The 18,376-nt window shown below is 36.7% G+C and overlaps 2 protein-coding genes across 2 annotated transcripts in view; both read left to right on the forward strand.

The window, feature by feature from the left end:
- The window catches only part of ERCC8 (ERCC excision repair 8, CSA ubiquitin ligase complex subunit), a 72,126-nt gene extending 67,786 nt beyond the window's left edge, over positions 1-4,340 (forward strand). The window contains exon 12 of the mRNA XM_057389655.1: positions 4,282-4,340. Coding sequence (XP_057245638.1) covers positions 4,282-4,293 — 12 coding nt within the window. The 3' untranslated portion in view covers positions 4,294-4,340. The remainder of the gene's footprint in view (positions 1-4,281) is intronic.
- ELOVL7 (ELOVL fatty acid elongase 7) lies at positions 4,312-16,170 on the forward strand. Its single transcript, XM_057389657.1, has 7 exons — positions 4,312-4,375; positions 6,323-6,513; positions 8,375-8,455; positions 8,966-9,022; positions 10,721-10,826; positions 13,671-13,807; positions 15,019-16,170. The coding sequence occupies exons 1-7, from the start codon at positions 4,312-4,314 to the stop codon at positions 15,220-15,222; spliced, it is 840 nt and encodes a 279-aa protein (XP_057245640.1). The 3' UTR covers positions 15,223-16,170.
- Positions 16,171-18,376: the final 2,206 nt, after the last annotated feature.

The following is an 18,376-nucleotide window of genomic DNA, read 5'->3' on the forward strand; positions in this document are numbered from 1 at the left end:
GATGAAGCGTGAACTAGTTGTTTATCTTGTGTGTGGGTATGTGGTCTTCTTTTTCTTTTTTTTTATTCTATTAAAAAAAACCAGGTCTTGATCACATTATTTTCCAGTGCATAAGAATATGTGTCTGAACTAAGTGTAACAAGGTAAGACCAAGTGTCTTCCATGCTGCCATTAACCTTACTTTTATAGGTAGTTAACAAAAACATTATCTTGTAAACCTAACCTTAATGTAAGCTATCTTTAACGGAAATGGATTTATGAAGCAAGACTGTGTAGCTAGTTAAGAAATAAATAGATTGTAAAGGACATTAAAGTGAAATAGTGATGTTATATATGAACGTTGGTCTTAATAAATCTTCTAACCATAGGAATGTTCTGAACAGCACTGTCTTTCTTGCAGACATTACTTCTAACTCTTAAAATAATTGGGTTTAACTTATTGTATTTTGCTTACTTTTAGATTCAGATTAATTGATCAGTCACTATTGTGTGGTGAGGCTCTGGCTGCTTTCTCTCAAGGGTAGTTACTGAACTCCAGCAACTTTCAGAATAAGTTTGGTAATGGCAGAGGAGTTACATCTTGCTTGACTGAACAGAAATCTTGAAGAATCTCTGCTGTCTTAACTTTTGTGGAATGTTTTAAATGGAGAGGAGCTGTAAGTGCTGGGGTCAGGAGAGGTGGAACAAATCCCTCACACAATCAGTATGGCAGGGGCCAGATTTCACTTTTTTCATCGGCTGCCTTTCTTTCTACTACAAGCAGAAGAAATCTATTTTCTTTCTCCAGAAAAAAGCGTGCTTTTGGCCTCAATGCCTAGCAGGTATAAGAGYTGCTATTTAAAGAATGATAGCAGGTTTGTCTGACTTCTAATGCAAAAATTAAAGTGAAGTTGAGAAGTGAAGTGAGCAAATGTAAAGAATTTGTGAGGTTGCAGTTKTTGGATGAAAACTGTGAGAGGGTGTATCAATCAACACTCCCCAGCCCATTGTAGTGGGTTGACCCTGGTTGGGTGCCAAACACCCACCAAAGCCTCTCACTCATTCCCTGCTGCAGCTGGATGAGGAAGAGAAAATATAACAAAGGGGTCATGGGTTGAGATAAGGACTGGGAAAGGTCACCTACCGAATACTGTSACAGGCAAAACAGGCTTGATTTAGAGATATTGATTCAATTTATTACTAATAAAATCAGACCATGATAATGAGAAGTAAAATGAGAACTTAAAACATTTTCTCCCCCACCTTTCCCTCCTTTCCAGCTCTGCCTCCTCCCCCACTAGCAGCACAGGAGGCAGGGGGTGGGGGCTATGGTCAGTTCATCACATGTTCCTGCTGCTCAGGGAGAGAAGTCCTTCCACTGCTCCAGCCTGGAGTCCTTTCCATGGGAGACAGTTCTCTGTGCACTTCTCCAAAGTGAGTCTGTCCCATAAGCAACAGTTCTCCAGAGCTGCTGTAATGTGGGTCTCTCTTCCATGGCGTGCAGWCCTTCAGTCCCAGCCTATTCTGGTGTGGGCTTCTCTCTCTCCACAGGACTTTCACAGGCATCCTCCTGCTCCAGTGTGGGTCCTCCATGAGCTGCAGGTGGATCTCTGCATCCCCAGGAATGTCCATGGGCTCAGGGGCACAGCTGCTCACCATGGGCTGCACCAGGGGCTGCAGGGGAACCTCAGCTCCAGTGCCTGGAGCACCKCCTGTGCCTCCTTCTGTGCTGACCTGGGTGTGTGCAAAGCTGTTCCACTCACATGTTCTCACTCCATTCTTCTCTGGTTGCAGATACAACTGCACAAAAGTTGTTTTGGTTTTTTGGTTTTTTTGGGGGTTTTTTGGGGGGTTTTTTTGGTTTTTTTTTTTGGTTTTTTTTTTTGTTTTTTTTCCCCTTCTTCTTCCATACATTATCACAGACGTGTTACCACCATTTCTAATTGACCCAGTCTTTGCCACATCTAATTGACACATTCATCTTTGGAGCTACCAGGAATTGGCTCTGCTGGACACCGAGGAAGCTTCTCACATTTTCTCASAGAAGAAACCTCCTTCCCCCCCATTACCGAAACTTGGCATGCAAACCAAATGCACCCATATTAAACAGTGATTAATTTAGAGCCAGAACCTACACTGAAAATTCTGGATTTTAAAGAACATGTTTTGAAGCAGATTTTTTGTTTAACTTTAGTCTTGGTCAGTATGTTGAGCTAGCCAGTCTGAGTTCCAGTAACCTRAGGCTGAGAAATCAGTAACGGTGGCAGTGAAATCAGTAAACTACTTTTCTTATCAAAGAACCAGTTAAAATATAATGTGATTATTTGTATTCAGTGAATATATTTGTTGAAAAATTGAGCCATACTGTACACAAAGTGTCTGTGGGCTTTGGTAGAATTCTATTTTAACCACTGCATGAAGTACTTTGTTTGCCATACCTTTTCTCTTGACAGACTGTTCTTATGTGTCTGAAACTGAAATAATACTGGATTAAAAGCATAATTTATTGTAATCAGTCTAACAATTTAATACAATAGTTATTTATAAAGTAAACATTTCCAAATGGTTCCTCCCCAGCACCAGTTATGGCTGAATTGCTTGGCTGTCACAGTTGAGCACCCTGAAGTACCTGGTGTTCAAGACAGGGTTGAATTTACGTGTGTTTGAGATCATCCATTGTTAGCTTATGGAGTAAGATGACAACAATATTTATAATTTGCCTCTAACCATAAAATTCTTCCTCTCATGTGATTGCTAGTGTCAAAAGCAAGAGGGCTCCTCGGGTTTCCATCAGTAAAGAAAGGGGATGCTTCTCATTTTGTCAGCACCTTTATCAGTATAGAGTGTTGAAGCAAACATTGTAATATGAATACAGGATGTGTGAAAATGGTCAGCCTGAAGGCAGTGATGTTGAGTTGGGAAATGCTGATGCTAGAGGACAGTATTTTTTGAAAATGTGAACTTAGAAGAGACTATGGAAGGAGTATTTTCCAAATGTGAAATCGATGGTGGCTTCAGATATTCAGAGACGCAGGACAGAAGTGCAACCAGGAAAACAAGTGGGTAACGAAATCAGAATGGGGATGAGGTAGATCATATGAACTCTAATGAAGGCAGGTTTGTTTGTCTTGCATCCTGCAGTGTAGAGTGGGTGTAGTGCCTAAAAACTCCTGTGAAATGGCAGTCAGCAGGATGTATTGCGGAAGAGGAAACAAGGGTGAAATTGGTTTTATGGGCTGTTAAGCTGAAGACCAATGAGAAGATGATAGTGGGGGGATCTGAGGAGAGAAATGCATTACCATTTTGAGGGAAGAACTGGTTCTGGAAACCTGCAGCTGGCTTAGCTTGGAGGACATGCCAAAAGGTTGCCAGAGGAAGAGAGCTGTTTATCAAGGTGTGCTGCTGCTTGAAATAACAAATAAATACTTCTAATAAAGGTGAATACAGTGTGAAGATTGCACAGGGGTATTGAGAGAATTCATATGGTAAAGTGGGATACTGAGTGGGAATGGGACAGAAACCATCAAATGTGCTGAGATATTTAAAATGTGTTTTCTAGGTGGAGTGAGGCAAGGGAAGGGCTGATGAGTGCTTGATTGTGGAGCAAAAATCAGTATTCATATAAGCATACTTTGTAAGTTTTACTTAAGTAGGAGGTACTGCATGCAAAGTGATGGGCTGGATAATTTTTAGGGGTTAATGGTATTACCATGGTTGCTGTSACATTCCACGATCCTGGTATGGAAACAGTTGATTCATCAGAGTGGGATTTGCATCTAATTATAACACAGCTAATTATTGTATTTAAAAGGAGTATGCTGACATATTGGTACATTTTCTCCTCCCCACATACCTTAGAAATACTTCTTAGTTAATTTTTTCTTTTCAATAATAAATGTTGCAAAGCTGAACTTTGTCACATRTCAGTGGCTTGGACTTAAGGTGGAGATGGTGATAAAAATTAATTGAAGGATCTGTTGTTTATTCATATTTACCCCTTAACTGTAATGGTTAACCRCAGCACAGTTTCTTGAGATAACACTTTATGGCACAGAAGCACCTGGCTTGTATGCAGAGATTGCAAAATCATACTGTTGTGCATAACATCTCAGCTATAAATTAGACCCAAGGATAGTGGGATGTGGCCAGTTAATGCTTCCTGATCTGTATTTCACATATGGCACCCTGAGCCTTTTCTCTTTTTTTACCATTGTGTTTCCTAAAAATCTTTCCCAAAAATTTTTATTAATCTTGTATTTATTGATGAAAGTCCATGTTTCTGTTTTGGTTTGTTTTCTACAGGCAGCATCATAAGACCTTTATCAAGTGAAAATGGCTTTTAGCAATCTGACATCAAAGGCTATACTACTGTATGATGAATGGATTAAAGATGCCGGTGAGTCATTTAAATCTTAAACTTACTCCCAATAATTTTGAATAGYAATGTGTAGCTACACTAGGTGTGCAGTTTATCAGCTTAAAAGTAGCTTTGTTGCCCTGTGAATATTTGTAAGATTTGCCAGGTTACCTGTTTACATGACAGTCTAGTTTCTGCATTTTAAATCATAGTTTATGGTAGTTTATGGATGTAAACTCAGAATAAATAAAGTGCAGACAATGATTCTCCTCTAAGTGTCTCTGGCTTCCCTGAATATATAGTTGAGTTTTTCCTTTGGTGCTGAATGTGCAGTTTTCATTCCTTTTCATTACCAAATAATTGCATTTTATCAGTCAATTACTGCAGACACATGGTGTTACTGTGTTTTGCTTTAGCAAAATGAAAAAAAAAAAAAAGCACCCAAGCCCTGATAAGTTTGTGTTTTGGAATTAATCCTCACAGTAATTAGCTCTGTCACAGTGGTATTTTGAAAAGGATGTTGCTCTCTTGTTGCATTTAGTAAAGGATGCTAATCACACTTTGCTTTTATGTTGTTGCTGTTATTCTGTATGCTTTCCAAAAACTGATAGAAAAKACCTCAATTTTGGGGTTAAGACACATCAGTCTAAGTGTTCTCAGTGTGATAGATAGATAGTGACAGGGATTAGCTAATTCCTGGAAAAAAATGAGAAGCAGTTAAGGTTTGATAGGTAAGATTACTGATATATCTTTTCTGATGTAGCTGTGCACCACTTTTCTTGTTTTGTGGAAGCACAGCATGCAAGTGAGAAGGGAGTTTAAGAAGTGTGACTCACRGGCTGAAATGGATTGGGATGGAGTGAGCATTTCTGCTGCATTGTCCGTGACTCCAGAACCTGAGTTCTTTGTCTCCATGCCTAGCAGTGCTTGTGTTTGGCATTTTGTATCACACTATTAGTGGTGGAACATGGTTTTCTCAGGATCAGGTTGGGAAGAACAGTGGGAAAGGTTTGGTAGGAGCAGTGCAAGGGTGGATGCAGAAAAAMCAGTCAGCTGTGAAGAGCTGGTGGTTCTCTTGCATTGCACACGAGCAGATTCCTTGTGCTGTGGGTCACAATCTTCCTTGGTCTGTGGGCAGCAGCACTGGCACATAACTGCTGTGAACAGCATTAGAATGTGCTGCTCTTCTCAGTCTCTTTTTTATACTTTCAGTGGCTGTAAACCACATCAGAGGGTCTCATGGGTGAAAGGTTGCTTGAATGCTGTAGGCTGAAAATTTGCTGACTTGAAACATTTGGCTATGAATTAAACACTTGACAAAAATAATAGTACAATTTTACCCTTAAAATGCATCAGCAAACCATGAGAGCAACATGTAAGTTTTCTGAGTCAGTAGCTAGGTCTGAGGTAATTCTRAATCAAATCTCCTGAAAGTCAATATAAAAAAAAAAAATCAAAGAAAATAAAAATTACATGAGATTTGTATCAGTTCACCTGCTTATGGAGAAATGTGGCAGTCTTTGTGGAGCTGRGACTGTGATGAACCACGGAAGAGTGCAGTGGTGATGTTCAGATGAAATACCTGCCAGCCTTATCCGTGCTTAGGAGGAGATGACTCTGCAATTCAGCTCTCTGGGATAACTGTGCAACACTTGCTTGTTGTATTACAACTTTCTTGTCTATCAAAGTATGTGCTTTGTTGTGCTATAAAGACAGAAAATCACATTGCTTGTGATTCTGTGTCTCCTTTTCATTATATGTGAAARATTGATTCAGAAAGTATTGAATCCTACATGTGTGAAGTCTTGTTATCCAGTCAGTATGGATTTGAGGTGAATGGACTCTGAAACATCATCTGTGACAGAGAAGCCTAGACCATCAAGAACTAAAATACTTTTCTTTAGCTGTTTTAATAAGTATGGCAGACATGTGATTTCTTTTTTTTTTTTTTTTTTTTTTTTTTTTTCTCCTTCCCACTCCCTCTAGATCCAAGACTGGAAGGCTGGCCACTCATGTCTTCACCTTTTCCAACAACTTTTATCATTGGAACCTACATTTATTTTGTCACTTCCTTGGGACCCAAACTCATGGAAAATAAAAAACCTTTTGAACTCAGGCAGATCATGACATTTTATAATTTTAGTGTGGTAGCCCTCTCTTTATATATGACTTACGAGGTAAGTACTWTTTATTTGTAATGTATTTATATTTAATGTCTTTAATGACTGACTTTTAATATATTTATTACTATGAGTCCCACGCTGCAGTTCTCAAAAAAAGAATTATTGTTGTGGCAGTAATTATGTTCCTCCAACTAATTATGTTCCTTCAAACTAGTCATTCTTGGAAAAAGAGAATAAGTCACACCTAGAAATACAGAATATAAAACATTTTGTGTCATTATACATAATTTTAAAAGTTTAAAGTTTTCATAATTTAAATTCCCTCTACTGCACAGGTAAAGCAGACAATATGCTTTTCTTAGTATTTTGTAATTGTTTCTGAACTACTAGGTGACAGTGTGACAACCCATGGTTAAGGGGAAGGAAAAACAACTGATGCTTCAAACACTGTGCAGAGTATATCTACTATGAAATAATCTTCAGTTAGATCTGTCTTTTAAATGACAGAAGTAAATGACAAAGGTTAAAAAAGTCTAATTCAAGGCATTTTTGTCCTTTAAATGAACCAATAAAATCTCTCTAAACAAACAAAAAATCTCCAATCTCTGTCCCCTGCTTTCCCTCCCCAATTCCAAATTATGAATATCTTTAACATTGATTTTCCCTGTAACCCCAAAATAGCAAATTCTCTCTTTTTTTTTTTTTTTTTTTTTTTTTTTTCCAAAAGCAGTGTTAAGATTTTGCTGCCTTTGGGCCTCACTTGTTTGGTGGGGGTTGGTGGGCTTTGGTTGGGTTGTTTGAAGTGTAACTAATTGATGACGGTATTGTGTGAATGATAACCTTATAACATTTGCTTGGTGAAGCATCACTTTGCTAGTACTGACCCTCTGTGTGACTCTCAGGCTATATGGCTATTTCAGGTTTGACTAACTACTAATAAAAAGTTGTCAGACTATTGTGGCAAATTGGCAGCATAGGTTTCTGTTAGCTTAATTTTCATGAGTCTTATGAGTTACAGTGAACTACTTGACATTTCTTYTAACCTCTGTAAAGGTAATGTAGCAGCACCAATTTTGTGTCATGATTGTTGTGTGGAAAGTGGTGGGCAAGATGAATGCTTTTGCTRTTTAGACAGTTTTGAAAAATTGCTGAACTTCCTTTTGGAATTTGGTTCYAAGTTTGGTTTTGGTTCTAAACCTCAGAAACAAACAGAAACCCATGAAAAAACCCACAAAGAAACAATAAAGAAAATATTTAAACTATTAGTGTTTTCCAAGAGAAAAGATTAGATTATATTTGGTACATATAGTCCTTTGGTAATGTGTGTGCTCTCAGTTGTAACTCCTCATCACTTGTATGAGTGGAAAGCTAATTGAACCATGCAGTTTAACTAGGTAGAAGCTTAGAAACCTTGACATTAAATAYATATCATGCATATTGATTTGTTCCTTGTCTTTAATGGTAATTAGCAATGGCTTTCTGTTGTACTGGTTTTGTTAGAGTATTAAGACGCTGTGTTGGATTCTTTTTAGTATTAAGGTAGCCGTGATAGCAATTTTCCAAAGAATTATATTTGTTTTTGTGGTCTGATTTACACAGTAAGTTGTTTTTATCACTGGTTTTGAGATATGTTTCTTCTCTTCAGTTATTACTAATGCTGAAATAATGGGTGTAGGAAGAAAACTCTTGTTTATGGGTGTGGTCCTGGAATTAGAAATTCACTAATCTGCAACAGTAAAGGTTTTTATGGTAGCTATCCCACACAGAGGTAGCTGATTGACAAAGCTGCTGATTTAACATGTTTTTAAGATTGTTTTTCTCCTCCTGCTTAGTGATTGTAAAAGTAATCCAAAATTAATGAATTTTTCAAAAGATGTTAAGTAAGTCTTGGCCCTTTCCTTTTTATTTCTTCCAGTTTCTTATGTCAGGCTGGGCCACAGGATACTCATTCCGGTGCGATATCGTTGACTACTCGAGGTCACCGACAGCTCTAAGAGTAAGTTGCCAAAGATAAAAGCAAATTGTTATCATAGAACCATAGAATGGTTTGGGTTGGAAGTGGCCTTGAAGATCATCTACTTTCAACATCCCTGATATGAGTGAGGATACCTGCACTAGACCAGGTCRTTCAAAGTAGTGTGTTATACATTTACTTTATTTTTAGAAATTATTTTTGAACAGCCTACTTTTTGAACGTGCTCCTGCACAGTGGAATACACCAAATGGAAATGCCTTGTTGCATAATGTAGAGCACATGAGTTTACTGGAGGGACGGGTTGGTTTATTGGCTGGTTGGGAGAAAGAGGCAACAAATTTGTTGGCTTGTTCTTGTTGCTTTTAAAATTCCCTGCTTTTTTTTTAAAGAAAAAACAACTAAATTTAAATATTTCTATCAACCTTGGAGTATCACTTTGCCTAGTACTTTCCACTATATAGATATTTATTTGTCCTGCTCAGCTTTGTTTATCACATTTATGATTTGACAACTTGATTTTTACTCCTGCAGATGGTGCGAACTTGTTGGCTTTACTACTTTTCCAAGTTCATTGAATTATTAGATACTGTAAGTATTTGTAGCCAAATAAAAGAAGTGGTGTGTTTTCTTTTCACAGCAGAAGAACTAGTGCTGTTCAGAGCTGAGGATATAAATTGCTTTTTATTTAGTCCTCCAAGCTTCAATTATTAGAATATCATCAAGATGTTTACTCCTATTATCTYTTTGCATTCTATTGTCTTGTTACACTGATCTTCCTTGATTTTCAGGAAGAATTCCTTGATTTTCCCTGTGTTAATGAGGGAACACACCTTTAAATATTTAGGAATTCTGGATAACTTGTCTGTTTAACAGCTGAATACAATAATATGCTATGCTATGGCAATGCTTGTCTCAACACTGCAGATAAAAAACAGTTGATCATGCTGAATATTATTTTTCATCTTTTCTTCAGATTTTATCTTCCCCACTCAGAATTTTATCATCAGCTCTGAATGCAGCACAAAATTACCTACCTGCTCTAAATTCCTGAGATTGTCTTGAGTGTCATAACTATAGAGAAGTTTGATGTCAGGCTGGCACTCTAACCTGTTTCAAAGAATGTCTAAGCAGCATTGCACTGAAGCAGAATGCAGATCTTGCTCACCACCAACAGCCATCTGCCTTTCTCTTCCCAAATAAGATTGACTGAGATATTTTCAAACCATCATCTGAGTATTGGAATCAGACGCAGTTCTATTTATCCTACTGTTTGGGGCACCATAGTGGTGGTTCAGGGGCTGACTCATGATCAGTGAGGATGTTCTACATCCCCTGCCACAAGCTGGCTGTCTGACTTTGATTGCACATGTTCATGATGCAACACTGGAAGATCTTACTGACTAAACCAAATGGAATGGTAATGGWAGTGTCAGGAATGCTAAAACTGGAAAATCCTCACAAGTTTATTTCTCTATTTGCCTTTATTCCTCACAGGTTATAATGCTCCTTTTTAATTAGTCCTGAGCCTGATTTTTTTTTTWAATTTGTTTTGTTTGAATACAGACAAATAAGTACCCGTTTCTAGCCAGTTTTTTGTTTTATTGCAAAAGTAATTCCTTAGCTATATTTAAATCAGCTCATCCCAAATGTTTTCTCTGGCACACCAGACTTCTTTTCCTCTGTGTTTGCTTGCCATCTGATACTAYCCTTTCCATGACCCGACTTCTCCTTACACAGTTTTCTTGCTGTCTTCCTTTAACTACTCCCTTGATGTCTGTCCTTTAAAATGGGCGCTCTCTATATCAGTTAAGAGCACCTACATTTATTAATTCTGACGTGTTCCCATGGTAGCTGAGTCAGAGTCCATAATAAAATGCTATTTTTCTAATGTAGTATTTTCTATTACATTGGTACTTCAGTCAATTTTTTCAAATGGTCTTTCATTAGTAGTTCAGGGGACTTAAAATCTGATGCCTGTAGAGACTTTTCAATCCAAGCAAGTCCATCTTCGACTATTGCACATGTAGATGATGGCTTTGACACTTGTTTCAAAGCCTGCCTTGGCTTTTGAGATTTCACAGATARATTTTATATGTTGGTTTTAAGTTTTTTTGAAAATTAGTTTGCATATTCAGATAATCAGTTTTCCTTCTTCCAACACTACAACTGCAAAGGGCTTTCARATGTATAGTAGTGAGCAACCAACACCGATGCATACAGTTTTCTTTAARTATGTTTGGTTTGATTATCTTCTGTAACCTTATGTTCATTAAAAATCTGTTTCAGATATTTTTTGTGCTGCGTAAGAAAAACAACCAAGTTACATTCCTGCATGTCTTTCATCATTCCATCATGCCATGGACCTGGTGGTTTGGAGTCAAATTTGCTGCAGGTAGTGGGAGAGAGTGGAGTTTAAGTTGAACATATCTTCTGGGAGTAAAAGTTAACTATGGTAGACAAAAAAAAAATCAACAGAATGAAACATCTTAGAAACATCAGTGGTTTTAAATTTAGATTTCTACAGTATTTTATGGAACAACTGAGATCACCATAATTATTTAAATGGGTGGGGATTACTCATTTTTCCTCTTTGACAGCATTTTATGCAGTGTTGATTTCTTATGGGGGAAAGAAGTGCAGAGGAGAGAGTTGTATACAAGAAAAAAACATTATTACATAAAAAAGAGAAATGGCTGCAAAATGAAAATGCTAGGGGAGATACATGAAGGAAATAACTCTGTTAAAACGACCTCAAAATCCTATCTTCCCCCTGAAATGTTAGAACTGAGGTAGACTGGAGGACTGGGTTAATTTTTTTTCCTGTTTCTGAAATTATTCAGTCTTAGTTGCAGTTACTTTTACTGGCGTTAGGTAGCATGAGTGGGATTTATTTACATTTAACACTTCAGCTTTCACAAAACTACAGAAATATTTTCCTKGGACTTATTTATTAAAGAAACATATTTGAATTGTTTTAAATTGAAATTTTTGACCACAATCAGCTTACCTTCACTTTCTCCTTTCCTGCTYGGTGTGTCTATGCATGCATTTTCCTATGCTATATTATCAGTKTGCCACTAATAAATACAACTTGCCATGAGAATAGTCTGAAAAGCAGAGTGGAGCAATGCACAGTCATTTATGAATCCATTTCTAGGACAGTTTAGGCTTTTTTAGGAGTTTCTACTGAGAAATAGCAGGRTTTTATATATGTTTATTCATTTACTTTTCCTGGAAGCATGTTTTGTGGATTTTTTTTTGTCCCAAAAAATTGATGATGAACTGATGAAGAGAACAATTGCTTTTCAATCTGATCTGCTAGTGTCTGTTTTATGAATACGAAAATAAGACTTGGAGGCAGTCCAGAAAACTTGTAGATCTTCTGAACCTGTCCAGTGTGCAGCTTTCCTTTGTGTATAAACAGACATACATCTTTTGTATTTGAAGAGTTTCTATTAGGAAAGTGGTGGATTGATTATGTGTTGCTCAAATCTTGCTGAGTTACCAGTATTAAGTTAATAATAAAATTGTGAATGGTAGTCTCAGCATATACCCCCATGTGTTTATAGGTCTGCACAAAGCAAACTGAAGTAAATAGCAGTCCCTCCTCTCTTCAACCTTGAAAATTTTCCACTTATAGGTGATTAACTTTCTGCTTTTTATCTGGATGTTGGATCAGTATACCAGCTACAGGCTTCTGATTCTGCATCAGATTCAAATTTTCCATGTGATAATTTGACAAATACTTCCAGTAAATTGTGCAAGAATTGTTTTGTCCTGTGCTAGTAATAGTTCCTCATATTAATGCAGAGCTGTGTTTATTCCAAAAACTCTATTGTTTGTCTTTAGACTTATCTTTCCAAACACTGTAGTTTGATAACTTTAAATTTTTTCCAATAAGTTGTCCTGCTGATGTTTGCCTTGTATTCAATTTCATCAGTGCTTGTCCTTCTAAATCGTAGCAACTGTCAAGTTTTCAACCTGTTTGTAAAAAAACCAACAGGTTTGGATGGAGATGCTGGTTTTTCTCTGGTCTGATATAAACAGAGAATTATAAAATGGTGCTTAGTAGAGTGTTGCTTTTTGGAGCAAATTTTTGTGCTGATGAGTATGTTGTTCTTTTCTTTTTTTCTCTGCTTTAGCTATTYATTTTTTCTTTGTGTAAGCCAAAAATAATATGTATATTTGAACTGTAAGAACATTCAAATTATTTTTAAAAATACAAATAACTAAGTTTCAAAGAAAGTTTGTAATCACAGCTGGAAGAGTTATGCCCTCTCAATCTGGAAGATTAGTGTGAGCTACTAAAAACACAAAATATGTTTTATTTTTAATTGGAATGATTCTAAATGGGAAAATGGCACTCTTTTTTTTTCTCACTAAATGTCTCCTTTTATGTCATCTTCTTTTCTTTTTGACACTCATTGTTTTCAGGTTCATGTTTCTTTTAAAAATACTTTGCTGTCTGCTGCTTTTTGGATCACTTTCACCTCTAATTTCTTGCGTTCATTAAAATAAAACTACTTTGAGCAGGATCATGTAGCTCCATGGATAATCCAATGGAAAAGGAAGTGTTTCCTTACTTGTTCTGTGAAATGCTCATATGCCACCAGTTTCAGTTATAAATTTACCCCAAAATGGGCTTCCCTTAAAGTTTCCCTTTCAATGTAAGTATGTTTTGAGATKGACAATGGATTTGTGAGACCCTTCCTTAGTTCATGTTTACAAAAGCTTATGCTCTGAAATAGTATGTCTTTCCTGTGGAATTTGGAAATCTGTGTTAAGAGAGCTGTAACTTATCCTCTACCGCTTTATGAAGTTCAATAAGATGTCTGGAAAGGATGCGAAAACTAGGAGGAATGCTTCCTACAAAATTTTCTGTGTCTCCATCACATATATGTTTTAATAAAAAATTAAACATCAGCTTCCTGTCTCAGAAAASGTTTATCTAAATATTTCTTAAACAGCAATAAAACCCATCTGATCTAATTACCAMTAAAAACATTTCAGTGGAATTTTTTGTTCTTTGGGTTAATTTTTTTTTTGAGACAAGAAGTTGATATGATCCATAAGAACTGGTATCAACCCAATTTAGGTAAAATACCTTGAGTGTTAGTCAAAGCCTAAGTTTTGTGGCACATGTTTTTCCTACCCTGGCTCCAAACAATCTGCTAGGACATGAGTGGCTTTTAAAATACCTGCTGTAATACTACTACTACGTTTTGTTTTTCTATAGGTGGTTTAGGAACATTTCATGCTTTGCTGAACTGCATTGTGCATGTTGTCATGTATACTTACTATGGAATCTGTTCTTTGGGACCAGCCTATCATAAGTATTTGTGGTGGAAAAAGTACATGACAACTATACAACTTGTGAGTAACCTGTTTTGACTTATGCACCTCTCAAAAATCTGATTGTAGCTAACACAGATTTAATGCAGTAAATTTGTCCTTTTAGTTATGTTTTATGTGTGGAACTTACAGTTGGTACGAGGTTTACTCATATTTTRATTAAGGATAACAAAAGGTAAGGTCTACACAGTTGTATAATTAAATCTGCTGACTGCAGCATTCACTATAATCACAGATTTAGTTACATAAGCTTTTCAGTTATGCAGTACTTGGTAAATATATTTACAAAATTCATTGATTGTATAAAGATTATTTAAATGTAAGTTTACACCAAGAAAATACAACTAATGTACAGAATACAGATGTAACTAGTAACTACTTGTAATATGTTGAGAGAAAAGGGAAAAGGTGTTTCTTTAGAATTTCATGTCTGTTTGTTCATAGAAAGTTTTTGTATTTAGAAAATTTACCTCTCTCCAATCCAGAGCATTAAAACCAMTCTTGCAGTAATGATATTAAGTGTTTTATCAGCTTCAAGTCACTTTCAAAAGGTTACTGTTCTGGGTGCTTTTTCATGCCCATCTTTTTTAATGGATGGATTTTCAAAATTGGGCAAACAAGTGACTTATGACCACGGAGAGAGGAGGGAAATGAGCTCCCCGTCTGCTTGCACCAGGGCTGGTGTTAATGTAACCACGTGCAACTCTGAGCAATGTAGCTTGAATATTTATAACCTGGCCTTTTTGACTCAGAGGCTCTACCAATGGACTACTAACTTGGAGTTTATGTGGAGTATCTTTTTGTCACATGCTTATGTGCAGGAAAGGTGGGAATTCTTGTTCCCCAACCTTGTAATGGTTTTCTTTTTTTTCCTGGCTAATTTTTCTAAAGGAGCCTCCCATTTGCCACYAGACAGTCTGCCTCTTTCCTTTTTATCTGAACTGGCCAGGGCAGAATTCCATTCTCTTACTAAGAGTTTCTCAGTTTGTTCATCAAGGAACATCATAAAGGAGCTTCTCTTCCTTTATGATGCAAAATTGTTTTTCGGTGGAGTAAATATTTTCAGAGGGGCTATAAAGGTGCATGTCTATCATATTTAGAAGCTGTATTGGTGTTCCCCCCCTTCTACCCATGCTATGTATTTTTCTGCATACAARCTATTTTTTTAAACTTCTGTAGAAAGTTTGTAATTTATTTTAAAAGTACTTATTTTCTTCACCTTTTTCCTACAGGTCCAGTTTCTTATGATTACAGTCCATATAGGACAAATCTACATCATGGATGATTGTCCATACCAGTATCCAATTTTCATGTTTATCATTTGGCTTTATGGCTCTTTGTTTTTAATCTTGTTTCTCCACTTCTGGTACCACGCTTACACGAAGGGACAAAGACTGCCAAAGATGGCAAGAAATGGCATCAACAAAGATCAGTGAAACAAATTCTTGCCTGTAAAACCAAAAAAGTGTATATGTCAAAGGGGAAACTTGCACTACTTGACAATCAAGATGTTTAGGTGCGCACACTACATGGTGTATATTTTGTATGTTTTCTTCCAAAACAGAATTTGTATTTTTACTGTAAGTTATTTGGGAGTCAGAACATGGGAGCTGGCAAATACTATGGATCTCTGATTCAAAAAAAAAAAAAAAATTAAACAAGATAGATTATCTCTATCTAGAAAATACACAAAAATAAAGTGAATAATTGGAAAAAATAAAAATGTGTATGACAAGTACTGAGTACTTTGAACACTGAGGGGGATAAAAATTACTTCACTTTAAATATAAGTTGCTAAGACTGTCAGCTGCATTTTATTATAAGAATGAATCTTCAGTAGGTACTGTTTATAGAAGCTAAGGCATATTAATATATTAATACATAATCATTGTTACATCTGTTTGTAAACTATATTGCTTTAAAGGAAGGACTGTGTGTTAATCTGTCAAGACGTAGCGTTTCATTTGAAGAACACAGATTTTTGGATATACTGTGTTTTACTAAGAGAACTTAGAATTCATTTCATGTTCTACTCAGTTGAACATTACCGTAAATGTTGGAATGCTACTAATATGGGGATTATCTGAATTGTCTTGTAGCATAGTGATCAAAACATCTTACTGATTTGTTCACTGTAGTAGCCAAATATACTTATTATTCAATGTGTCTATGGATATACTTTATATTGGTAGCTTGTGCTGCTTGTGAAGGGGGGCTAGGGTGAATATGGAGTATTTTAATTCAATAGCCAAAATCTTAGTACTCCAATAAAATGTAAAAATAAATTTTTTTTGATCTAAAGCTTAAATGTTGCCCACTAAGATTATGTTGTGCTCTAGTTTCTTCYATTTCTATTACCTATTGAAAATACATGCCTAGAAACAGTTTGTGTCACTTTGTTTTTTTTTATTATTATGTCTTGTTTTTATCAACTCAAGGTTACAGTTACTCAAGTTACTTGGYCTGGACCCAGGCAAAAAAATATGTGACATTCTCTGAGCTTCTGAAAGTGGGGCAGGCAGTGATGATTGGGCATGGCTCCAGTCTGTGTAGAATTAACCAGTATGTTGTTTTCCAAGGTTAGGCAGATTGCTAGGGTCATATGTGTGTAGAAATCAAAAGCACTGGCTTTATGTATGTAAGTTGCATTTGAACTGCATGAGTTTATTAAAGAATTGGTGCACACAACAGACTTGAAAATAAGGAGTTATGTGTTTAGATTCACATTACCATTAAAAATAGTGTTTTCTACAACACTAAAGAAAAGAAGCTTGCAATATTTGCTTTTTACTTCATCTGATCTGTGGGATATTCATATACTCATAGCTGGGGGGAGATTTTAATAGCCTCCCTATTGCACAGTTCCAAGAGAGAAAGTTTTGTTACCTGAGCAGTTTTATTTTACTGGCATTTATGGTGAATTGTAAATCCTAAAGGAATGTAAATTCTAGGTTGGGCATGAGTTGCAAATGTTTTCTTTGGAGAATACATCAAGTCTTCTTAATAAAACAAATAAAAAATAATTTGTATTTTATCTTTTCACTATTTAATCCCTGTAGCTGTCAGCTCTCATAGGAGCTTGAAAGTAGATCTCAGAAAGTATTGGGATGACTTGAGCTCTAAATTGCAACCCCTGAATTTCAGATGCTTGATCCTAGAATGATCAGTGCTGAGTTCCCAGCTCCCTGGCAGTTCATGTGGAGAGGTGCTTTATCACAAGATCCTAAGCAGCTGTGGTGCTGATCAGGGACCACAACTCTTTTCAGTGGGAAATGAWGTCCATCACTCAAAGTACTCAAGTCCAGCCAACCTTTGGCCCATATGTATGCCCTTGGGGATACATATGTTAGGGGGCCTTGACTTAAGGACAGAAACCTATTTTTTTTTTTTTTTTCCAAATAGCAGGAAAGGATTTGCCTGTTTGATTTTTAAAATGTTCCTTTTCTAAAAAAAAAAGAAATAATTATTACGTAAGTACTGATGAAGGAAGTGGGACAGTTGGGTTCTTTCAGGCCTTCTTAATCCTGCACATTCAAACATRTTTGGGAAAGGCAGGTCCTTTGAGGGACAGGCTGTAATAGCTAGTCTGTAGTGAAAACTGGATGATAGTACCCACTGATTCTTGTGTAAGGAAGCAGGCATTACTCTATAGCCTTGCAGATGATTTCTGTGCTGGTATCAGAAGTCCTAGTTCTGGTCCCTGATTTTGCAATCATAATCTCCTTCCCTGTCCCATAAATATGGATGGAGGAATGTATCCTGCAGCTGAGTAGAAGGGAAAGATACTTGTTTGTTTTCAAACTCACTTGGGCTTAAGTAGGAGCTGAGACTATGCACAGTCAAAACTAAGGAATGCTGCATGTGGATAGGTGCAGAACAGAAAGGAGCCAGCAGCTGTACACTATCCAAAGGCTTCCAGAGTCAGTTGTTTGAGATTAAAAACTAATAAGCAGGAGCAGAAACTGGAGATGCTAATCATTCTGTGGGCTGTCAGCAAGTGCTGTGTCAGATTMCTGCTGCATAATTTCTTGCACAGTGTTTTTGTTTTCTGTGAGTTATGAAGTTATTTGGATAAAGAGAAAATTGTTTCTGTGAGTTGTATGGATGCAGCCTAAGAGGAYGCATATATAGTGTAACGTCAGCTCAAAAAAAAATCCTGTCCTTCTGCACACAAAGTAAGAATCACACAATTTTTACCTGGACCTAGTAAGTGCATCTCACACACTTAAGTTTATACTTTTGAGTTAGGCTAGAAAGAGGAGTGCCACAGTCAGCTAARTCATCCATGATATGATGAATGTTTRCTGACAATGAGGAGAATGGGGTTAAATTTTTTTCCCTCACACCTGACGGAGAAGAAATATTGGTGTTACCATCAACTACTCTCTGTAAGAGCCGTAAAAATTGTCAGASATAGCTTATCTGCAGCAGGTATTGAAGGAGTTTCAGTTACATCCCTACCCCTGCAGGATGTACCCGAATCTCCTACCTTAAAATGGAGGTTTCCTATCTGCTTTCCAAATCACATTCCTTTGAAATGCTCGCTAAAAGCTAATGTACAACTCAATGAGCTCTGTGGCACCAGCATCA

This window comes from Malurus melanocephalus, unplaced genomic scaffold, assembly GCF_030028575.1.
Source record: "Malurus melanocephalus ecotype Western Australia unplaced genomic scaffold, MMel_1.1 scaffold_18, whole genome shotgun sequence".
Lineage (NCBI taxonomy): Eukaryota > Metazoa > Chordata > Aves > Passeriformes > Maluridae > Malurus > Malurus melanocephalus.

Excerpts from the sequence above, each read along its gene's own strand:
- ELOVL7 (XM_057389657.1), top strand. The coding sequence starts at position 4,312 with ATGGCTTTTAGCAATCTGACATCAAAGGCTATACTACTGTATGATGAA. Across the intron at positions 8,456-8,965 it reads GGTCACCGACAGCTCTAAGA|ATGGTGCGAACTTGTTGGCT; the intron begins GTAAGTTGCCAA and ends TTACTCCTGCAG. Across the intron at positions 13,808-15,018 it reads ACATGACAACTATACAACTT|GTCCAGTTTCTTATGATTAC; the intron begins GTGAGTAACCTG and ends TTTTTCCTACAG.